This window comes from Lathamus discolor, chromosome 4, assembly GCF_037157495.1.
Source record: "Lathamus discolor isolate bLatDis1 chromosome 4, bLatDis1.hap1, whole genome shotgun sequence".
In the NCBI taxonomy this organism is placed as follows: Eukaryota; Metazoa; Chordata; class Aves; order Psittaciformes; family Psittacidae; genus Lathamus; species Lathamus discolor.
In genome coordinates, this window is record NC_088887.1 from 98,018,937 (window position 1) to 98,043,616 (window position 24,680).

Below are 24,680 nucleotides of genomic sequence, written 5' to 3' on the forward strand. Positions count from 1 at the left end.
GCGGAGGCATAGCTGGAAGGCAGCACGCCACGGGCAGTGAGCAGGCACTGACCTAAGGGACAAATAAAAGGCATCTTGCATGAAATAATTACTTTTGCCCCTGGAGACTCAACAAAGTCTTCATTTTCCTTATGATTTTGATAACAAGTTTAATGTAATCTTAAGACAATGTAGCACAGGTTTAAAAAAAAGTTTCTTTATTTATTATCTAGACTGTTGGGGCTGAAACAACAGTCAAGAGCTGAATTGTCCTCACACAGGTCCTGGTTTATGTATTTGGAGGTGAGATAGGGAATAGTGTCTGTCCTTCAGCGGGCACCTTTTCTGGACTATAACTGTTATCAGCTTACAGTTACTTTTCTCTGTTTTGGCACATTATTTCTGTTTGTTGTATGTAGAAGGTGCCTGGACTGATTATCTCCAAAACCAGCATAATTTCTGTAACTTCAAAATCAAATCTATTTTGATCAACTTCAAAAGAAGCCCCTTCTTTCTGCTGATGCAGAGGTGTGAACCTGTAAGTGCTGGGCCCCTGAGACTTTCCCTGACTTCAGAAGAGGTTTCATCGCTTGTTCTGCAGAACTGCTGAGAACACTTTCTTAATGAAAAGAGAGGAGACCGGGGCTTTCTCCTTTCTGTGTCATAGATCTAGCTTTAATCTCAGAAAGGCCTTGGTTTTTCTAGCTCTAAGACGTAGGTGACAGTATTTATAAGTGGACGGGGAGTTTCCACTTGAGGAGCATTTTATGAAAGCCTGGCTATTTGCCAAAGGTAGGCATGATATTCTCCAGACCAATGAGCCACAGACTCTCTCCCTCAGGAAAAGAAAGTACAAGAAAACCCAGTCCCCTAAAACGGGAGTTTCAATATTTAACTAGAACAGAAATGAGGCATTAAGGCACTGTAACACTGCCAGGCTGGTACCCCCCAGGCTGGGGGAGCAGAAAGCCCATGCTGATCTCCCTGATGTGGGATAACCAGGGCTTCTTCAAAAGCCCACAGGAGCAAGGAAGGTGCTCTCTGCCTGCTCCGGGATTGAGAAACCAGCTGGATGGGTCAGGATGTGACTGGGAGAAAAACAAAGGGGCAATTTGGGAAAATGGGGCGGGGGGGGAAGCCACAGCTACTGTGGGAAAGCGTCTGTGAGAGCCTGGACTCTGTGGGGGTAAGCGGTGTGCGCAGACACGGCTGGCTTTTACAGAGTGCTGAAGCGCCAGTCAGAGGGTTTGCAAGCTGGGGTGACTTTCACAAAGCCTCAGAGGGCAAAAATTGCTGATCCAGCAGCTGAGGTGAGCTGTAACTGCACCTGCGAAAGCTGGTAGAGAGAGGAGCACAGAGAAAAGACACCTTGGAGGGAACAGGTGAGTACCTAGGGAACGTAAGGCTTTTGCAAAGCTATGTCGAGGAGGGGGAATCTCTCCAAATCAATACAAACCTCTGTTGTCAACCAGCTGTAATTGATTTTTCTGGGGTTATTTCATTGTCTCCCCTCCAAACCGCCTCAATATTACTGTGTTTTTTACAACAGACACAGTGTTTCTGTGGGGATATCAAAGTTCTCCCAACAGGAGGGAGGGGAACCTCAATTTCCAGGCTTTTGTGTGCTTTCTCAAGTTGATGCTATTAACACTCAGGAAAAAGAGAACACTGAACAATGTCTTCCCAGCTTCCCCTAAGCTTTCCAAGGTAACAAAATGTAGCCTTTTTTTTTCTGGCTGACAGTAGCATTCCTAAGATCATATTTTGCCCATGGACATGTGATCTTTGTCAATTACAGTCATTGTGTCCAAAGTAGAGGTCTTTTTAAAAGGCATCAAGGAGCTGAAGTTAGGGCCTTAAGCTCCTGAGAAAGGATCTTGTGCAGCTGGCCTGGCTAGATTACCGTAAGAGCCTCTTGTAGCTTTAAATGATGTGAATTTATGTCTAGGAGGTAAGAAAATGTCACTGTACCCCCACTGAGTCTTCACCCTGTGTTATGTCAGGGAGGTTTCAAAATAGGATTCCTCTTTTTGCCTGCCCCTGCTGCCAACTTCGCAGGCTCCCTCCAGGTGCTTGTCCTCAGTGATGGATGAACCTGCTGTGAGTACACATCTTGTCCAGAGAGCTACACATTGAAGTACCACACTGTTACTAGGCCCTGAGAGACACAAATTCCCTTCCCAATTAATATTTCTTAACGTGCATATATCTTAACCCAGATCTGATGCACAGAAATGTGTTGTTCATGGTAACAGTCTCCTTTCCCTTGATCATAACAGGCCAGGAGTTTTATGAAAGTCTTCGGTACCTGCTGTGTGTCTACAGAAGGGTTGATTTATGATTTGCTTAATGAGCGTTGTTCTATTGCATATTGATTTTCTGTGTGGTTAATAGTTTAACTTAAAAATTATGTGAAGGCCATAACTTTGTTAAACCTGTATGAACACCATAACACACCGACATAACAAAGCAAAAAATTGGTACTGACCTGCAGCTGGTGCATTCGCTATCTGAAAGTCCGCTTAAGCATCACAGCTAACACGTCCTCTGGAATAATTTTTCTCAGAGGTGAGCTCATAAGGAAGCTAATTAAATATGAAATCGGTTATTGTGGGTGCATTTACTGGGCATGAAAAAGTGATGCATCTCTGACATTTCCCTCTGTAAATATGTTTTAAATAAGTAGGTGGTAGTTAATTACCATACTGTAAAATTAAGTCAAATAGATGTTATTTCGGATGCTATAAGGCAGCTGCTTTATGGTAATTACATGACATCAATGGATTATGCTTAGATAAAAATTCTGAATAATCGTGAGCATCGCATCATGGCATGGCATTTATAACTTCTGGATTAGAGGAGGTGCAGCGGATGTGCCCACATCAGCAAAGAGGGCAACACAGAGCATGTAGGAGGGGGCTGATTTGCAGCAAGCTGTTACATTTTGAAGAGGACCTGTTCACACTCCTTCTTTCCTGGCCATGAATTTTAGGGTGGCTGCCAGTGCTGTGCATACACTACAGCTTCCTACCGGGATAGCACCCATGCATAATCCACAGAGCACAGCTGCAGGCTTGGGCTCTGCACCCCTGCCACTCTAATCCAGAGAAGGATTTACCCCTTTGAGAACATACATTTCTTTCTTTCTTCAGCTTTGGGACTGGGTTTTAGAAGCAAGCCCACCCGAAAGGCATACTTCCTGCTCTTGCTCCTCTCTTTGCAACCAAGAGCAGCCACCCCAGGTTGATGGGATTTGCGCCTTTTTGGACATTTGGCCATGATGCTCTATTGCATCCAGATGCAGTTGAGCAGGTCACAAAGACTGGTGAGCATGGGTTCCTTAGCCTTACCTCACGCATTGGAAGTGAAGGTAGTACACACACAGAGGAATCATTTGGAATCATCATTACGCATTTCCTGTGGTGGCAGGCACCTGGAATATCAAGTTCCTTGGCAGGACTAAGGAAGATCTTGTCTTTGACCACATAGTACATGTACATTTATTAGTGCCTGACACACCATTCTCATTTTACCCTGTCCTAAGCAGTGCTCCTTGAATTTTCTGCTGTTAAGAGCCTCCTGAAGATCGCTGAGATGACAAGTTTTTTTTGCCATGTGCCATTAGGACATTTTCTATGAGCATTTATGTCCTCTTGGAATTAAACCTCAGAGACTGTATGGCTGTACTGCAGACACTGTGATTTCTGCCTCTGCTTCACCACTGGGAACTCATCATGGACTGGATGAGGCACAGTCTAATCGCTGTTGCATGCAGGGAAACCAAGAAAACCCGAAGTGATGAAAAGCATTTTGTTTATCAGTGAAGATAAGGCTGATGAATACTCCTACACATTTATATGTGGTGAAGCCTAGATTATTTCTGATTGACCTCCCAAGGGTTTTGACTTTGTGAGGGAAAAGCACATAGGCTGCTGCATTGACACTCACTTTTCCAAAGCACCACCTTTGACCTAGGTGGCTGAATTTCACTCTGGTTGGAAAGTAAAAGGTGCCAACTTTGCTGTCTTTGTTAGGGGAAAAGTCAAGGTGTTGGCACAGATCTGTCTCAAACCCCAGCGCCCAATGACAAGGGAGGCTGGGAGGCTGCACATGCCTCATGGTCTGCCTCCTGCAGCAGTCCCAGGTAGAGCAGACATCCTCCACTTCCCTCCTAAAGGCAAGCAGGGGTGGCTTGCTGCGTAGTGCTGAGGCAACATGATTGCTTCATTCCCTCTCAGTAGTGGCTGCATATTAACTGTGGATTAATGAGCCTTCTAAGTATTACTTAGTGCTGCTAAAATGCTTTATATTTTCTACTCACAGTATAATCATCATTAAGGGATTAAGGTAAAAATATTATAAACTTAGGTGGCTACAATTAAGCTTCAGCATCCTCATTTCTGGTTTTACATATTTACAGCCTGACTGTGAGGCTGGAAGAACATATCCCACCAGCCTTATCGACACCAAAAGGATCATCAGATTCACAGTATTTATGACAACAGGACCAGTTTTGTGGATGGGTCCCTCACATACGTACAGCAGCTTAACCTACTACAGGAGATTTGACTATTTTGGCCTCCATTCCAAACCACTGGCTGATGTCAAACATTGTCCCCCACATCATTTACAGAAGGAGAAACTAAAGGTGTAGATGCCTGCAGAGCATCCCAGCTAGCTGATCCATCCTGCAGCTCTGGCTGCACAATGGACCATTGCAGCATGTGGATGTGCCCATCAGGTTTGGAGGCAGATAAACCACAATGCCTTGGCAGGGTGCTGCAGTGAACAGATCCTGTCTCCTGCAGGGCTTATTAGCTCAGGCACAGCACCCACCTAATGCAGCTATTTGTCTGCTAGGCTCAGCCTGGCTTGCATCCAGCCTCTGCTGCATCTCTTCTCTGTCCTTTTTCACACCTCAGCTCCTGGAGCAAGAGGGGCAAGAGGTGGGCAGCTTTATGGTGCTGTTGGTGATCTCAAAGGCTCTGTTTGCAAAAGCAGTTTTGGGTACACAGGTAACCACAGCAAACTGTCAGTGTTAGCTGTAGCGGGGCTCAGAGCACTGGGTCAGCCATTGATGGGTTCTCTCGGGGAGCTCAGCCTGATTTTGCCCATCTTAGGAATAGATGCTTACTAGATGGCTCTTGGGTAAGTGTAGTGATACCCAGCAAGAGGTAGGCTTGTTTGCCACCAGGGAAACAAATTATACTTAAAACTGGGCTTAGGCTGTAGGTCTTCTTGACTGCAGAGGCTGAGCTATGTTCTTGCTCATCTTTTAACCCTCAACTATTTGCAAATACCAAGTGGCAAAGGTCTTACTGGAGTGTCTGAGCTGTAATTATGGGTCAGCCAGGACTGGAGCTGGTTGCAGCTCACTGTGTGATTTGCCTGTAGAGAGCATCAAGGTCCTTTTCCACAAAAAACAACTCAGAAGCTACTTGATCTGAAAGTATCTTCTATGTTGTAAAAGTCAAGAAGCAAAAGTTACTATTACAAAAAACCACTGAAAAGTCTGCTTTTGGCATCAATAAATTTTCCTTATGAGTGAGTAAAGAAAAGGTCTTCCCTTCCCCAACATCTGCTTCATCAGACTGAGTTCTCTGCTATGTGCTGTTGATTTGCCTCTGGCAAATTAGAGTTGCTTTAGTTAAAGCAGCAAATAGGCAAAACACTCAGATGCAGCCTGGATTTATCTGTGAACTGGGATGTGGTTTTCTAATCTCTAGCTTATTATTAAGAGAATTATTAAGAGATACCTCACAGTGAGCTTGTGTTTAGCTGCAGCACTAAATTATGTGTTGCCTTGTGAAGCTCCTGGAGATTAAGCTGGCTTCAGATCTGTTTTCTGATAGTGTCTTTGTCTTTTGCCAATAGCCTGAAAGAAAATTCAGTCTTTATAATCAGTTATTTACAAACCAGTGGTTATGTTTGTGTAACATTGCATAACCTTAATGTTTTTGAGTCACTTTTTTTGAAATATTTTCTATGGCAGAAGAAACTCAGTGAAAGTTTTGTTTTATTTTTAAAGCTGTATTATTTCCCATACAATTTAGACCCCGGAGATTCCAGGGCTGGAATTATAATTGCAAGAAATATTCGAGTTTGACTATAAGGGGGAAACAAGACGAAATGACATTGAATAACTGGCAGCATTTGTGTCTTGTTTTCTTGCCACAATTTAAATCTTGACCTGGGAATAGCCATGAATTGTCTGCAAGTAAACACACCCCTATTTGTAAGGAACATGGTCTTGCTGCATTGCTGCTGCCTTAAGTTTGCATTCTGCCCGGGTTGGCTTGTGGCTGTGGAAAACATGTCTTTCTAGCCACTCCCAAAGGCACAGATAATGAGAGGTCTAAACCTGGGTACATGCCTTGAGGTAAGGGTTTATACAGGATACTGCTTTAGTCAACAGGGATAAAAGGGTTCCCTAAAAACATTTGCCACAATGATAGCAAAGAGAAAACTAAACGAGCCACACAAGCTGATGACCGCATCACAACTACTTTGTAGGAAGGAGAGGAGAGAAAAAGAAACACAACCATCTCTCCCAGCCGGCAAACCTTAATCACCAGCAAAACATTTTTCCAGGACTGATGCCTCAGGCTCCTGTCAGATATCCTTTAATGAAGCTTGCTACAGTGGCCTAGGACATTCCTGATCTCAGTGCCTGCATGGCCACTGCCAGGACTCATGTACCTACAGCCACAGCAAAGAGTGCTTGCATTTCAGCTGCCTCCTCAGTCTGACAGACTAATGCAAACTCTTTTAATAAACCACAAAGGCCTATGAAGTGGGTTAGGAGAGGCATGAGGGCCAGCCTTTACCTTTCCCTTTGCTGGCCCTGCACCAAGGCAATGACAGATTTTAAGGGACTAACAAAGTCATATGGGATGGCAATATTTTAAGCTGCCCCAACAAAATACAGGTAACCTACAGACTTCCATACTGCCAACCATGACCCTGCCTAAAAAGGTTGGACAAAACAGCATTTCCTTACCTCTAGTGATGCTATCTCATCCTAAGTCACCAAAGTCTGAAACCTCTGGATTTCACTGATCAAAGATAAACAGAAACAGACTCCATCGAGCCTGGGAGCAGAACCAGAATCCAGGCAGGGAACAATGCTACCAAAGTAAAATCTCTGCTTTTTACCTCTTTGCATAGCTAATTAACACAGCTCGCATGCCAAAAGTGGGTCTGAAGCATTAGGGATCCTGCTGTAGGGGGAAAGTAATCATGAGGCAGTTAATTGCATAAGCCCAGTTTTTTCTGCTGGCAGCCATCCTATAAGGAGAATGAAAGACACATTTTTCCGGGTGGATTATTTGCTCCATGTGACCTGCTCCACGTTATTTGCTTCACTCAATGCTCTTTGGGAACATGTTTACTGTGGTGCCACAGTGCAGTCTTTTCTAATAGATGTTGAGCAATCTGTCCTCTCCTCTTCAGAGTTTATTTTGTATTGATTGTAATTACCAATATGGATGCTTATTCCAAAGCATATTTTGAAATATGTCTTGCTCTCTTTGCCATCCCTCATCTAACACAGTGCCCTCCTTTCCAATCCAGACTGATTTCATTAGCTGGTAATATCCCTGGGCTTTGGACTACCATCAGGATTTGTATTTCTGATGAGTTTAAATTACCAGCTACTTCTGTAGCTGGTATAGCTCCATAATTTTTCACTGATGTTGATATCCCATATTGATCCTTGGATTTCTGAGTATGTCACTCATGTCCATCTGTTTGCCTTCCTCATTCTTTTCAGATATGTCTTTCAAATATTTGTTCCTGAGCATGGCAGAAGGGTTGGAGCTAAATGATCTTCAAGGTACCTTCCAACCCAAACCATTCTGTGATTCTGTATGACTTTGGCTTGGTTGCTAATGCGACCATTTGATGATTAGACTTGAAATCCTAATACTGCTGCACTCCTCCTTGCACACCAAGATCTGTTTTTATACAGGATTGCAGGGTCAGAACAATTCAGGTGGGAAAAAACCTCTGGGCATCACCAACTCCTGCTTAAAGGACAGTCAGCTGCAAAGATAGATCAGGTTGCTCAGGGCTTTTAAAATCTCCAAGGGTGCAGATGGCAGAACCTCTCTGGGCAGCCTGTGCTAGTGCCTCATATGTAGTCAAAATATCCCTTGTTTTTGCTTATGTCTGGTCCTTGTTCTCCGTGGTGACAGCATCAATGGTTTATTTGCATTCTCTCATGAAGTTCTCTGTTGTCAGTCCAAAAAGTTGTGCTCTTTTTTTTTTTTTTTTTTGGATGAGAAGTGTCTTCTAGTAGAAATAACTGAAAGCTCTCACCTTGCAGTCATGTTGCCAAAACTGTTTATGCTACATCTGAAATCTCCCTCAAAGCTTGCTTTTGGGAAGTGGAAAGGTCATCAGATTACTGTACCTAAACCTGTGTAAAATAGTAGTGAATATAATACTTGGTGTTACTGTGCCCAAACTTTTGTATTTATCTTAAGGAAACGAATATCCTGGTTTTCTTTTGCATAAGGAATTGTAAGGTATCAGTGGGGCACATTTCATCCAACTTCAGCTAGACAAAAATGACCTATCCATTCCAAGCTAGTCTTCTGGCTTCCTAGATTGTCAGTGACAAGCAAGACAGCCTTCTTTTGAGGATAATTCATCTCATTGATGCTAGCCTCCAAAAGACGTTGCACTACAGAGATGTCCTCAGCTCTCAGGTAGTACAAGAAGTGAACTCACAGTACTGCCCAATAGGCAAAGCAGTGGCCCCGCTGGTCTGTAGCATGCCTTTTTACACTATGGGGTCCAACCAGCAGAGATAACATATCCCTATTTGCAAACAAGTATCCTCGTCTGGGCAGATGACACAATGCAGCAGTGAGACATCTAGCATCACTTCCCTGCTGAAGAGGAAGATGTCTTCAACCCACCCTGTGTTCTTCAGAAGAGATGGATAGGTTTGCTGTACTCCAGCAGGTTTTTCATACGGTCTTTTGCTGGATCAAGTTTTTTGGAATAAGTATGTCTGAACAAGGGTCTGTTTCTGCAAAACATACCTATTTTTGAATCCGTGCACATGCTTGACACTGAGCCCCTGAGTGGTTTTGCTGAGTTCAGGTCGCTACAATGCCACCATCAGCCCACCTGCCACCATCCTGTTATTTCCATTTCAGCCTCTCATTTCCACAAACCTTGAAGGTGACCATAACTGTTCCTAGCTGCCGTATGTAATCCTTGCGTGGTGATTATTTACTCCATTTTCACACCTATTACTTTGCTTATTTTCCACATGTCAGTTCCAAAGAGTGGGTGAACATTTTCATCCTCTGCTGATGTGGTTTTCTGCTCCGCAGCATCTGCCTCCTTGCTCATCTATAGTGTTTGTTTTCTGCACAAGGGGATATTACTGATCTCATCTTTTTCTGTTTCATTTATGATCCATTTCTCTGTTTTTCTTTCTATTTCAGCTGGCACTTGTTGTGAAAGAGTGTGCTATCTTTTGTTTACGATATTCACCCACGTCTCTCCTCTGCCACACATTTCCCCAGGGCTGATGGACAATTTGCAGCCAAACAGGAGCTTAATATTTGCATGTTTAAAATACCAGTAACATCACTAAAGCTGTGCAAATGATCTATTTTTACTGAGGAAGACAACCTGGAAGGAAGTCCAGGTTAGACTTAAGGAAGAGATTCTTTACTGTGAGGGTGGTGAGGCACTGGAATGGGTTGCCCAAGGAAGTTGTGAATGCTCCATCCCTGGCGGTGTACAAGGCCAGGTTGGACAGAGCCTTGGGTGACATGGTCTAATATGAGGTGTCCCTGCCCATGGCATGGGAGTTTCAATTTGGATCAGCTCAGAACAGAATTGCTCTCGAAGAAAAGACTAAGACTAAAAGCACTGCATCTGGTCTGGAAATACCTGGTTAATCCTTTCCCAAAGTTGTTTCAAACATTTCTACCTGTTAAAAAAAGCACACCAAAAAAAGCATGCCAACTACTCAAAGGCCTCTGCTGTTCTCCCCCAGTGGCACTTCCATGTTGTTGCTTAGACTGAAGGGGAGAGCTAAAGATAAAGCCATTAACGTAATGTAAGATGCTCAGAAATGCCTCTAATTGAATAAAAGTGGTTCAAATTGTACACTGCGTATGTGCCAGGCAGTTTACCCAGTGCCAGCAGTGCCAGGACACTCTTCCCTCTTCAAAGCAGAGCACTGTGGGAGAGCCAAGTGGGAGTGTTGCAGGTAGCTATTAGCAGCACGACACCCAGCGCAATTTTCAGGACACTTCCATGCACAACTGGAATTTTGCCATTCAGCACAGCCCTCAGTAATCCTCAGGGGTAAGAGCTTTGTGGGAGGTTGTGAGAATTAGCTGAGGCTACTGCTCTGTCTAGCTGCTTGTTCCTACGGCATGGAAGCAGAAGGGATGTGTGCCTACTTCGGCAGCGCACACACCAAACCACCAGCTTAAATCCCTGCTGAAAGTGGATTTGCTTCACCACACCAAAGCAGAAGGAAGATACTTTCTTTTGCCAGAGCTGGTGAAGGGATCATGATCATGGCTTACTGTGCTGGGTGGACAACAGGCAGTTGTGGCATCTCCCACTGGATCTGCCTGCCTGAGCCCCGTCCAGAGCACAATGAAAATTAGCTGCATCCACAGCAACATTTAGCTGGGTTTTGTAGCTCTCCTCGTCTTGCTGGCAATCATTTTAAAGCAGGACTTTATCTGTCACTGGGAAATTGGTGGCACCAAACAAGCTGCGGATTGAATGATTGTGATTTCTTCTGAAAGAGCTTAGAGGAAAATGAGAGATCCAAAGTTGCAGTGACGTTAGTGATGCTTTCCTTTCAGCAGGAGTAAAAAAAGCCCAAAATTAGGTTTTTGAGCAATAGATACAGACAATCTTTTGCTCTAAGTCTTTGATATAGCAGAGAATGGGCAAGATGAGGACAATAGCACAGAAAGAAAAGTACTTAATAAAGAGACAAGCTATGGAAAGAAAGAAAGAAATAAAAATAACACAATCTGATAAGGTGTTTAATGTCCCAGCATCCGTGCTTTTTATTTCCAAATACAGCACGTGCATACAGAGGTGGGCTGGTAAGTTGCCTCTGTGTCCAGCCAGACCTAAGCAGAGACTTCAGGCCCAGGCCCTCTCTCCACCTCCATCAGAAGCTGGACCCAGATCAGCTGAACTTGATGGCTGCTCATCTCTGTTGTAAAAGTCACACCAAAACCAGGCCTAGCATGTCACCTGAATTTTGTTCAGCTCTCCAAAGGAATTCTCTACTTTTTGATGCCTCCAGTGCCTGCTGGCACCCACCTCCAGTGGCTCCAAGGAGGACCATGCTTCTGCAACATGCTGTGCCCTGCCCAGCCGTGTGTGCCTGTGGCAATGCCACTGAGAGGTGTTTAAAACAGCCCATCACAGTCATTGCTCCTATGGTCACTCAGCCCCTAAGAAAGCTGGGCAAAGACTATCCTCCCCCCTGCCGCCCTGGGAAACTTCTGGAGGATTCACACTTTTTCCCACTTTTGCACCTGGCTGAGGGACACTCATTGCCCATTGTGCTGGAAAGGCTTTGGGGGTGCCGGGAGGGACATAAAGTTCCAACTCAGAGCAAGGCAGGACAAAGATTATGGGCTTCCTATGGTGTAGGAGGTGCCAAAACCCAGGAGAGATGGGGCACAGCCACAGCAGCTCCCTTCCCTTGCTTTACAGGAGCTCTTGAGATCCACTGTGCTTTAAACTTGATTTTTAGGATTAAGAACCTCAGACAGTCTGAGAAAAAAAGTGGACATTTCTGTGTGCCCTCCAGCTAAGTGTGCTGGGAGGTCTTCAATACCGGGAGAGACTCCTAATGGTTAAATAAAAATCTATACTCTGTCAATTGTGATTTTGAGGCAAAATTCATGATGCTTGGGAACGCGGCCTGGGACTTTTTAACATCTGGGGCTTGCAGGACCATATTCATATCCTACTGAGGCAGCCAACAATATGTGTTGATTAATGCCAGTAGAATGTCCTTGGATGACTTACATCTGCTGGGAAGCAGACTGACACCTCTCCACTCATTTCATGTAATCAAGGCTTATATTAAGACATCCCTCTTTCCTCTGCAGCCCGTATGTTAGCCACCACAATTTCTTTGGGGCAGTATTTCTCTTGAGGGATATATCTGGGCTGTTATGTCTAACCCAAAGGGTTGCACTGAGAAATTCTTAATGAGCTGAGTCGTAACAGAGTGGGTAGATTACAAAGCAATATCTGGTGGTGTCTGCTGTACACTCCTTACCCTGCTGTCAAAAACCCTGTCGAGGGGAGAGGCATTTCTCTAATACTAAAATAACAACACTATCTTCCATTGATAGCCCCTGACTTGAAATGTCCTGCAACTAGGTCAGGTTTGTTATTGAAATCCACCCCAAAATCAAGCATGAGAAGGAAAAGACTCAATGCTTACCCCCTCTGTCCCATATCCAGAGCTATAGCACAACAGGCAGGGCCAGTTAACAGCAGTAATTAATTAGGGACAGGAGGTGGGAGAAGGAACCGGGAGCATATTAACACAGAATATTCTGACATGGCAGCATTTCTCTCCCTCTCCCTCCATCAAGAAGACACCATAACTGCTACTCTGGGAGACCACGCTGGAGCTTGGAGGTGCTCTGCTTTGCAGCATGCTTGGAGTAAAGCCCATGCCACCCTGCACTGTGGGTTGCACAGGTACTGGGTCTGTGGGCTCAGGGTTAATGGGTTACAGGAGAGGGGAGCTCCTGTGACGGAGCAGTGGCATTGGTGGATGGAGAGCATGCAGGGAGAGCTGCTGGAGCATGCAGCTCTGCAGGTGGCTGTGAACACAGGCACAGAGGCTCCCAGGGTAGTCATGATCATCTTGGTTTCCAGTTTTGCCCTCTGACACCCCTTCAAACAGAGGCAAGGCTGAGGGAGGGATGGCAAAGCAGCTCTGGTTGCTGCCATCCACATCCTTACACAAGGGTTTGAATATCTGAGGTGCCAGGAGCCCACACAGCCCTAGCCTATGGCTGGGATAGGACCCAACGCCTTGCCAGGAGCCTGCATTTGCAGGCAGCAGGGGATTTTGCAGCCTCTCTCATTGTGGCTGTCACAATCCTGCTGGACATTGGGGCCAAACACCACTTGGGTTCCCCAAATCACAGCCCTGCATGGGAGATATGAGATTAGGGTTGAGATCGTCATGACGTGGTCATAAGATCATGTCCAGGATGAGATGGTGTCAGAAGATGCCTGTGGGTTGTTAGCAGCAGGTTTCAGAGTCCCTCTCCTCCTTTCCACCACATAAATAAATAAAGCTCATGGGGTTATAATGCACTGCAGCACTTTAATCCTGCTGGAGATGAAGTGGATTACAATGCTATTTGTCTGGCCACTGTGAGCAGAGCCAAACTGTTATAACAGGATTCAAATCCCTTCCCTAACTCAGAGCAGATTTGATTGTTGCTTTAAAAAACAGCTCGAAGACAGCTTGGCCCCATAAATGATTCTATGACCCTTTCTGAATGTAAGATTGAACTACTTACGCCCTCCTTTCAATATGCTTCTTTTTGTAATTCAGTGGGTTCATTGAAGTCCTACAGAGACAGAGATGGGTGGGTTTTACAAGCACAACTTAACCACAGTTTTTTACTCTTTGCAAGAACATTTTTCACACTCTCCGAAGAGTTAAAGTTGTGTGTAAAAAGCTGGTAACTCCTTGAATGAAGAAAATCTCTTTTACCCAGCTGTACACAGCACCCCACAAGGCATCAGTACCAGCTGGGCTGTTACTGCACAGCAGTCCCCTGCCACATGCTATCCTGGTTTTTGAGACAGGGACCGATGCCAGCAAGGACACACCACCCACCTTTGCTTCTCCCTAGGCTGCAATTAGCAGTGCTGGGGACAATTGCTATTAACAGGGTGAAAATGCACAGGAGCTCACTGAGCCTCATCTCCACAGGACAAGCAAACACTCATTTCTTCCATGCGCATGGAGCATCTTTAAGCTTCCTCTGCACACTGGGCCCTGCAGCCAGCAGCAGAAGTGCTCTTCTAATGAACATGGCCTTGGGAAGGAGCAGCCACTTGACTGGGGAGCTCTGTTGCATCTCCAAGGGGAGAGGTCATGGTGAGCATATGCTTGAAGGCAGGCAGGTTACAAGGTAATGCATGTAATATGACTGAGAAAGACGATGACCTATAGAAGTGCAGTAAATATGTGTTTTTTTCTGCTTGGCAAGTGAATTTCGATCCCAACATAGGAGTGCTTCCTAAGGTGCTGCTGCTGTGCCTGCCTAGGGAATATCATGGTTGGACAAAGAGCAGAAAGCAGACAGAAGGACAAAGCGGCTCTGAAGCAACCCTCCCACCCCATTAATACCCCTGCCAAACAGTCGAAACAGAGGGGGACGGTTGCAAAGCTGTCTTTCCTTGTTTAAAGCCGCCTGTGTCAGCCTGTCGTGCACAGGGAAAATAGCAGCAGATCAATAGAGGTGTCTGTACTGACACTCTTGCCATCTTGTCCTTTAAGATACACTGAAGCACTCATCAGCCTTCCCAGTTAATGAGCCTTTCAGTGGGAAGAAAGGCACAGGTTTCATTCTAAGTGTGTGCTTCTCTGCTAACCTCCGGACCTCTCCTAAAGGAAGAAGTGATGGGCTCTGGTCACGGTCAGAGGTCTGGGTTGTGGCTGCGGTGACAGCGTACTGACACAGTTTTACCGCAGGCCCCCCTTGGTCTAGCTATGGGTCTGTGACAGCACAAGCGGGTGCAAGTTTTCCCTGGAGGGTACCAGGGCTCCCCTGCCCTCTGCTGCTCACTGAGCGCTTTACACGATGCCAAGGTCTGACGCGTATATGATCACCAGCCATGGGTCCTCCAGGTAGGCTGGATCCCGCCACCATCCATGAGCACTCCCCTGGATGGAAGGAGTGAGAACAGAGGTCCTGCTGCAGTTTGACTGTAATAGGGTTATGTGTGTTGGCACTGATTGAGGACCAGGACTATGTGAGGGATGTCAGTGTGCATAATCACATCAGAATACGATGCCTGTCATTTATCATTTGCACTAGTGAACCAGGAGCCCCCTCACCAGGATGCTGTGGAGATACAGGATAAAATAATCCCTTTGCAAAGAGCTTACAATTCTGGAGTAAGCACAAACATTTAAACTTTGAAGGGAAGGGAGAGAAATGACATTGCTCCTAGATCTTGTTTCCTAGCAGGCATGTATTCATCGACCGCATGCCTTAATACAGTTTTCACTCCACTTGTCAATTGTTCACATAGACTCGGGGGCTGTCAACAAAATGTTACAGTTGAAATGACCCAGCTAGAAATAATAGTGAAGCATCTAAGTAGTCATAATAATGTAAACTATCTCAGAGCAATATGTTCGTCCCTTTCATTTTTAATGGTCTCTCAGGTGTTGTTCAGCATAGAGGACAGGCTTTGGGGGAGGGGGAAAACTCCCTGTCCCAGCTTCAGAAGTCCCTTTCCATTTTGCTGGAGGGAGCAACCATAGCTTCCCTGTGCATCCCAGGGGGAGAAACGGGCACCCCAAGAAGCAGATTCATCTGGCTTGTCTCTGACACCAGGTTTTGGACAAGGTGTGGTGCTGTGCTGGCTGGACGTGACCACCTCTCCACCACCAGGCAAGAGCTGGTGGGGAGAGGTGTCTTGCTCAGGGGTAGCTGATGTTCTTGTACGGACACCAGTAGTGCTGTGCTGGACACAGAGGGATCTGACCCACTGAGTGCTGATGGGTTCCTTACAGAGATGGTGGGAACTACACTGAGCACCTTGAAAGCAGATCAGAACTAAAGCCCACCATATTCACCCAGCTGGATGTGAGCTGGGTGACTTGGAAGCACCTTCCAAGCATATTTCACTTTATAGTCAGGGTTTCTTTTTCAGAGCAGACAGGTTTCTTGTCAGCTTGTCCATCTATCCGGTGTCTCAACAGACCTGTGTGGAAAAACATGTGCCACAGGGTTCCCACTGCAATCTTATCAGGGGAGCAATTCCCACTCAAGTCAAGACAATTCCCACTGGAGCTTCACTGACATGTTGGACCTTTTCCTAGAGGCTCCCATTTGTTTCCAAGAGAGTTTTGCATCCTAATATCAAGAGCTGTCAAGACAGCACTGAAATTACTTGTCTCTCTATCAGGCTTTGGGTCTGAGCAGTGAAGAGCTTGGTCATGGGGGATTTTAATGAACTGAAATTCCCTCTGTGTTTAACAAGCAGAAGCATCAACTTTTTCTGGTATGCTCAAAGGTAAAATGTTGCAGCTCCCACAACAGCAAAACTGCAGCTCGAGAGGACCTGAACTGATAAATTCAGGTCTAGTCCTAGATACCAGCGGAGCAGTCAGCAGACACCCCTCTCTGTGCTTATGGGACCTCATCAGACAGTGCCACAGGCACTGAAATTGCGTTGTGACCCTCAATAACCTTTTTTCTGCTCTTTTTCTTTTTTTTAATTAAAATTATAGATGAAAGAAGCAGGAGACAGTTACATAAAAGGGGTCGAGCGCAGAAGCATTCACTTACAGAATCTCTCCAAGCACTTAGGAAAGCAGTTGCTTCTTTTATCTGTTCGGATCCTTTCAGATAATGACAGGGACGCATGTTTTTAAACAGCTTGTGTCAGCAGAGGAGCAATGCCAGGAGAGGTGAGCCTGCACCCCAGCAGTGTGTCCCTTGGGAATGCCTGCCCTGGCCAGCAGCACTCATCAGGTTTAGCACAGTGCTTACAGTGAAATCCTTTCCTTGCAGTGAAATCCTCCTGGAGCTGGTGCCCTGCTAGAAACAACCTCTCCCTGCCTGAACACAGCCCGAGGCTGAAAACACTGTTCTAGGATGTACTTTGAAGAGGGATTTAACCCATCAATGGACCTCCCAGGGACCCACAGTTCAGGAAAGATGCTCCCAGCAACACCTCTGAGTTCCTTGCAGGGACCCCAGCAGATCCAGAGATAAGTTGTCCACAATTAAACTGATTTCTGAGCTTGTGTTGGGCTAGCGGAGTGGCATCAATGGTCAGCTCCTCAAGGACTTCCCACAAAACTGGAAGCACTTTGTTAAAGTTGGTCATTCGCTACTGCGATAAAGTAATTAAAGCCTCCCAGTTGCTTTCTCCCCCGGCTGCTTCTTCTCTATGTACAAACATCACAGCTCTGGCATAGACAGAGCTGTTACCACTTTCTCAGTGAAAATCCAGAACTGTGCGAGTAAGAGTAATGTTTTATGGGGACTATAAATAGTTTTGCATTAAGGCAAATGTATTCTCCTGCCTAAAATAGATTCACCTTGCAAACAGCTTAAGGACAGTTTCAATGTCAGAGGAACGCCTTTAGACTCCCTCCAGGAGACAGGAACAGCCTTTTTCCTACAGAAAGCAAACAAGACCAGCAGCCGGAGACCCCTCTGCTGCCACCCCCACTCTCCCTGCTCCCTACTGCCTGGCAGCATCCTGCTGTGCCTGGGTGTCAGCCTGGAAGACGCCCCAGCATCCTTCTACCAAAAAGGAACGTGAATTCATCCAACTAACTTTTCCATTTATTTTTTCCAGGCACTTGCAACATGCCTTTCACATGGGAAACTTCGGGGAGGGGGAGAAGCAACTTCCCACGATCGCTTGGAGCTGAGGGTTGCTTCTCCTTCACTCCGAAGGGAATCATGCAGCAAGACAATGCAAACATCCTCTGCCAGGGCTGCAACGTGTTAACAGCACTCTCCCCTAGCTGCGAGAGCATCATTTCATTCCCTGCAGAGAAACGCGGTTGTGGGGGGGAAGATGAGAAGATGTCAGAAGAGAAAAAATATTTGTAACTCACCTTTAGGCTGTGCGTTGGGTTGACAACGCAGACAAGTTGCCCGGCAGCTGAGAAAACCCTCTTTGCCTTGTAGTGCTGAAACCGCAGATGAATAAGATCTAACACAGCCCCAAAGCACTGGGTGAAGAAAAGCATCACAACTTTTGGCGTTGCTGCTGCTGTTGGTGCTGCTGCTGCTGCTGGCGGCGGGTAGGGGAAGCAGCGAGGGAGCCCCTGAGTCCTTGAGCCCCGGGAGGGAGTGCAGGCGGTGTGAGCTATGCTCCGGCACAGCTTAGCATGCCTTCATATTCATCATCAAAATAAGACGGGAAGAGGCTTGCAGCGGCAGGGCGGCCAATGGAAAGGACAGAAATGTTATCCTTGAGGTCCAGAGACAGCCAATAACAAATGCCTCCCCTCCAGAAACTCCCTGATGAATTGAGCCTGGTGGAGAATGTATTATTGAACATTACCATACATCAGCACGTTGCATTTATCTCGTGATTACAGCCAGTCATACGTAAGGCTGTGGAGATATGCAGACAAAATTGATTGCTTAACGTCTCCATTTATTAATTGCCTTAATTTAACGAAAGACCATTTGGATGCCAAAGCTAAATGTAAGGCATAGGGAAGAAGCCCACCAGTGAAACTGTTAGAAAGTAGCAAAAACAGATTAAGTAGACTGTGTTTTGCTGAAGGAGAGAAATCAAGTATTCGAAGAGAGTTACAGTTCCTTGCAGGGGTTAAGCAGAAGTAGAGCTCACTGTATAAATAGATTAAAGTCTGTGCATTTGCTGGCGTTGATTTGGATCATCACCATTCTGAAGTTTTCTAGATTGTATATTCTGCTACTTCAGAAGGGTCCCAGCACACAGGTAAAGCTTCCCCCACCACTAAAAATAAGAGAGCTCAGGTCTCAGGTCTGGTGTAAGTTGAAATAACTCCATTTAAAGTCAGCAATGTTTTCCTGATTTACACTTGCTGGTGGACCAGGTCCATTGCACACAAAACATGGTAATTACTGTATGTTGGAACCATGAGAGCATAAAAAGGCACGGGGCATGTTTCTAAATATAATGAAATACATGATGCATGAGAGCATATGCAGAGAGAAACTTGCACTGAGGGAAAAGCAGCTTCTAAATCAACACAACAATTAAACATGCAGAAGGCTTTTGCTTGTCATTCATCTGCATATTGGTGGGTAGGAAATAACAAATTAGCTATTAGACAGTCCTAGGCATTAAAAAAGAATTAGAGAATTGCAAGGAAAATAACACGCTTTTGTGTATTATTACCAATGTGTATCTCTGTTGGTGGGCAGGGAGCCTTTTCGAGCCATTGAGTCTCATTAAACTTGAGTCGCCATAACTGGCTTTTCCAGGAGGTGACTGCACCGAAGCAGCCAAGGGAATCAGAAAGCACATTCATTTCATGGGACAATCCTGTGTGATATGTTGCTCTGCTTGTTAATAAATCAAAGAGGGTTAATTTAATTAGCTCTCTGCCAGAACTTCCTATCAGGGTGCTATTTAGGCTTGCTAGCTAAGTACTCAGATGGCTTATTTAGCCTTGGTAATCCGTTTTCCCTTCAAAGCAGAACAGATGAAAGTAGCTTTCCTTTCTTTTCTTTTTTGCTTCTTTTAAACATGAGCCCTGTGCTGGGTGTGAGGCTGCTGCTCTGGGTAAAGCAGCCCCCATACAGCGCAGGCTTCAGCCTGGGACTGGATTGTCACAACTGCCTCGTACTAAATCAATACTGCAATACCGGCTCCGCCAGACTGCAGAGAGCCTGTGCGGACAAAAAATAAAACATAAAGTAAAATAGGAGGCCTGAGTGGATAAATAAGTGGGAAATTGTGAATGTTGAAACAGCTGACAACGTAATTCCCCCCACCCCGCCAGCATTAAGGACAGGTGGAATATGTATCTCTCAGTTCTTAACATTTGCTTGTAAATGAGGAGATAATTTTTGCAGTGCTGAGAGACACTTTGAGAATATTTTCAGACAGACTTGAGGACAAGTGAGTGAATTGATTTGCTTAAATGTGTCCTTTTCTCCATTCCCCAAGTAACTGTGAGCATCCAGCTATTTATTATTTATGTCTTCCTGATTTGTAGTTGGTAGCTGCACAAACACTTCATAGCAGCAAATTTCAGTCTGCAAGTTATCAGTTCAAGTACTCTGCCCTCAAAGCCTCAAAAGAAAAAAAGGTCTTTGCTATTTACATTGGTTATCACCACCTAACCCCCTGGGATTATTTCTGTTTGACTGATAGACTCAATTGGATGCCTAAGCTTGGGGGGCAAGACCACGTCCTTGGGGAGCAGAGACAGGACCCCCCATCCCTGCTGTCCAGACAGCCTTGAGCTCTGGCCGTGCTGTGGTCCAGCCCCTCTGAGACACAGCTGCCTACCCTGGGGGCAGAAGAGACATCCCTGATCCCGCAGGCACACAGTGACATCTTCAACCTAAATAAACATCCTGGCCACTGGGCTAGTATACAGAAAAGGTTGAAATTCTTGCAAAGAAAAGACCACCTTCCAGGGTGGGTGAGGGACCTTTGCAGTGCCCAAACCCCCATATGCATCTCTGCCCATGTCGCATTCTACACGTGACCTTCTGAGGAGCATCCTCTGACAGCAGTATGTGTGGAAAAAGAGGAAAACAAGAACTCACTGCATCTGAAATTAACTCCTTCTAACTGCACATTCACTTTCATGGCAAAACTTCTGGAAAATGTTTTATCGCCCATATTGTTCGTGTCCTGAGACCCACACACAGCCCCTGTGGTTGCATCCATTACTTGTGGATGCAGCCAGAGGGAGGAGGAACAAGTCCACATGCAAGGAATCCTATTTAGCTTCTGGTTACAAATTTCTGGTGACTGCAGCCATTATTTCCAAGATAGTTAATTCCATAACATGCAAGTGTGACATGGCAAAAGGCCATGGGCTAAATCTTCATTAGGATCCAGATTTTGCCAAATTAGCAGCTCTAGTGGCATCACCATAATACACATGGGATTATAATGCTCCAGCAGCTCAGCTTCTGATGCAGCTGCGTCAGGTTAGTACAATAATAGGATCAGCTGCAGATAAAAGCAGCAGTAACTTTCCAGTTTGCCCACTTTGCTTTTGGTCTGAGACACTGAGGTGAAAGGGAAATGCTTGTGGGAAACCATGAGTGCCCAGGCACCATGCAATTTGGCAGGACAGCAGCCTGGCAGATGCATCACTTAGTCCAAACCCAATGTCAAATTGCAGGGCTTGGGTTTCAATTGGATTTCTTTATCTTTCTGACTAGGCACTTTTGGGGGTGACCTTCCTACATGCTGCTTCCTCTCCCCTTCTGCCTTGCCAGACACCACAGGTATAGCAAACCCAAGTTCTTTCTTGTCCCTATGTGTATGTCTCACTGACATCCACGGAATGATTTCCATGCCAATGGCACCATGCTGCCCTCTATTACAGACAGCCATAGGGGGAACGTAACCTGTCTCAGACAGCACCGGCACTCATCTTTATCCCAAGGACGGGAGAAGGGGATGCTGTTCAGCATCATGAGAATCCATCCTGGCAGCTTACCAGCCTGCTTGCTGTTTCTGACTGCTGGTAGGATTTCTGGCAGGGCTGGCTGATGTGGGACGTACTCTGGCTCTGCTATTTATATTTCCTTGGGGAAGGAGCCAAGCCAAGCAAACCTGTTGCTGTCATCAAGTAGGGACAGCCAGCGTGGGTGCCAGGAAAGACCTCTTTTATACTGTCAGCCCTGCCATCTAGGGATGCTAGCTGGCTACTTAAATGTGTTGGTGCCCACATCTAGCTAAGGTTCAATCCCATTTTCTGCTTGAACAGGCTGGAAGAGCAAGATCCACGGCATGCCAGCTAGCTACCTCTCCTGTGAATGTCTACATCTGAATGTATCAGCGCAGCTCCCTTCATGGTCATGGAGGCAATGGGGCACACTGAAGATGCATTTCCCCTGACTTGACTGCAACATCAGGCAGTTTTCTGCATCGTTTTTGTGAAGCTTCATCTGCTCTCCTGGATCTCACAGCAGGTTTTGAGGAGATGTATTTTCACTACTAATTATCATTTTCCTCTGCTGCAATCCAGAGCTTTTAAGCAGGAAGGAGACCAGTGGCACTTCCTAGTAAGTTCTTCCAAAATTCATTTGTCTTCAACACTAGCATTTTTCATCATACTTCCAGTCTGAATTATTTGTCTGCATAAGCTTCTGCCTGCAGAGTCATTGAGCTTTCCCTTGCTGAGATGGGGCAGACTGTCACCACAGACCTCCATGCAAAGACAGTTTTTGCCTAAAACCTCCTTCAGCAAACTCAACAGTTTCATTTGCAAAGTACTTTTCTTGCTCAAGATGTCACTTTTGCAGCTCCTCTACTAATTTTCTCTTCCTCTTCCTCATCTCTTCTTCAGCCTGTTCTGTTCCTGACCGCTGATGAGTGCAGGAGCAAAATCACCCATTTGGGTCACAGCATCACAATGCACTGGTTACAGCATGACACGTTCACCCTTTGGGGTCCCATTCACCCACCTCCTCTTCACTTCCAGCGCAGATTTGAAACCACTTCAGCACAGACACATGGAAGTCAGAGCTGCCTGGGGGCAGAAAGGAGAACCTCAAACCTCCCTGGAAAATGCATGGAGGTGCTCCCTCCCCTTGTCTTCTGCAACATCTACACAGACGAGCGGCGAGAACACCAGCAAGCCTTTTTTCTTCTTTTAAAAAACGATCTACTTTTTCATGAGCAAAGTGTTATCAAAAGCTGTTGGCTTTACTGAAGTGCTTTATTTGTTTGTGGAGAAGTATTTTGCAAATAGGCTTTAGAAAATCTATTTTGACTCTATGCAGCAATATAAGCAACAGCCGCATTGGGATTTTATGGGTGCTTTAAGAGGAAACTGATCTTAAACATCTCAACAAACCTAACTTTCTTAAAAGGATAGCTTTTATTGGGCAAAGCCCATCAAAATCAGTTTTTAAAGCAGTTAAATAACATGACAATTAAGATACCAGTGACAAACGGCCATTGTTCCTCATCCTGTCAGTGGTACACAGGGATAGGACAAGGAGCAATGGCACAGCGTGCCCGGGTAGGTTGTGGAGTCTCCCCTTCTGGAGACATTCAAAACCTGCCTGTGCAACCTGCTCTAGGTGGCCCTGTCTTGGCAGGGAGGTTAGACGATATGATCTAGAGGTCCCTTCCCACTGTGATGATTCTGCGATTCTGCAATAAATGCCACAGATAACCTTATAAAACTGGGGAGAAAACAGAATTTGCTGAACTGGAACCACTTGCAGAATTCTGAGGTTCTTCCCAACATTTTCTCAGCTCTGTCTTCCTCCTCCCTCTCGCCTTCAGCTGTGCGTGGCCATTGCCCTCAGGGCTACTTTGTAATGCTGCGCAGCCAACACCATCACCAGAATAACAGGGAATGCACGTACCATTGTTCTCATGCTTGGGCCGCGTCTCCCCCATCTGTCACAGGGCAAAAGTAATTTCTGCACCCCTTGACCTGCAGAGCATCGTCAATGCACAGCTACTGAGCTGGGCTCTTCCTGCTAATCTCCTTCGGCAGAAACTTACATTTCCCTCTAGTATTAAAGGACACTAATATGGCAAAGACATTTTTCTTTTATTCCTTTCAAAGCTGTCCTTCCCACATTATTATCAGCAGTACACGAGTTTTCCAGTCGCTGGGTCAAGAGGGGAATTCTTCATTTCTCCTTTGGGGATATCTGCTGCCTAGGGAAAAAGGTTGTTGCTTCCTTAATTTTGTCCCCTCACACTGCTGCATTTGGCACGCTCTCTCTTCCTCTGCTCGCTTATTAACGGGAGAGTTTATGGCAATATCTCGTGCCACTTCTCTCTGCAAATGTTATACCCGAGAGTGCATCTCCTTTAACTCTCACCAGCAAGCCAGCAGCTCAATAGAGATACTTCACACTTTCATGCTGTTATTAGATAAAGTAACTGCCATCATTTCCTACACATAGTGATTGCCTGGTGCCCACATTACCATAAGGTCATATTGCTTTCAATTGCCAGCCTAACACAGTGCCCAGAGGAGAGTCCTGCTGGCCCAGGCCATACCAGTGCAAGGATGGATGGACTGTAGCCACCTCAGTTGCATTGAGTTGGACAGAAAAAGCTCCATGAGCCAGCAATGATGGATGAAGGAGGCTCCTTTTCCTGCCAGCAGCTTGGGCAGCAGCTTACTCAGAGGCAGCCTCTAATTCTGAGCAGGTTTAAGGGCTAGAGAGTTTCTGATTTGCCAGGGAGCCTGCTTGAGAGGCTGTCTGTGGTCACACTCTGTGGGCTGACATGTCACTCCCAGAGTTGCACTCAGCTGGGGGAAGCAGCAGTCAGCGATGCAGACTGGTGGCAGCACTGTTGTTACCCTTTAATCTCCTCAGTGTCCTCTCCGGCACTGGTTTTTGATGAGGATGGTGGGGGCCTGCCCAGGACCCTGCCAGAGAAACGATGGGCTTCTTTTTCCGTCCACATGCTTTAAACCAGGCACAGAGACACATGCATGGAGACATGAAAAGGACAGGCAGGTAGCAGGAATGAGACAGACTTCCTGTGCCCACATCTAAGTTTTAGCAGCTTCTGGGTGTGTAGATGAGCACTGCTGAACAAGGTTGTGCTGCTCCTGACTCCCTCGTGGAGGAAGATGTCCTGCACAATGAAGAGGTGTAGGGCTGTATCCAAATGCCCCAGTTAGACAGACTGAAGTCCCTGCTGTTCTGGGTCGCAAGAATGATAAATAATTGAGGCTTGCTTCACAGCTTTGGATCCTGTGTCCGCATTTTCCTGTTCTTGGACTTTTC

The 24,680-nt window shown here is 45.9% G+C and overlaps 1 protein-coding gene and 1 long non-coding RNA gene across 2 annotated transcripts in view; one reads left to right on the forward strand and one right to left on the reverse strand.

Moving 5' to 3' along the window:
* SIAH3 (siah E3 ubiquitin protein ligase family member 3) overlaps positions 1 to 18,098 on the reverse strand; it is a 51,177-nt gene extending 33,079 nt beyond the window's left edge. Inside the window, exon 1 of the mRNA XM_065675828.1 lies at positions 17,840 to 18,098. Coding sequence (XP_065531900.1) covers positions 17,840 to 17,974 — 135 coding nt within the window. The 5' untranslated portion in view covers positions 17,975 to 18,098. The remainder of the gene's footprint in view (positions 1 to 17,839) is intronic.
* On the forward strand, positions 1,176 to 23,371 carry LOC136012782 (uncharacterized). The gene is made up of 3 exons (XR_010611958.1): positions 1,176 to 1,361; positions 21,680 to 21,977; positions 22,262 to 23,371. It is a non-coding gene; the product is annotated as an uncharacterized LOC136012782 (long non-coding RNA).
* Positions 23,372 to 24,680: the final 1,309 nt, after the last annotated feature.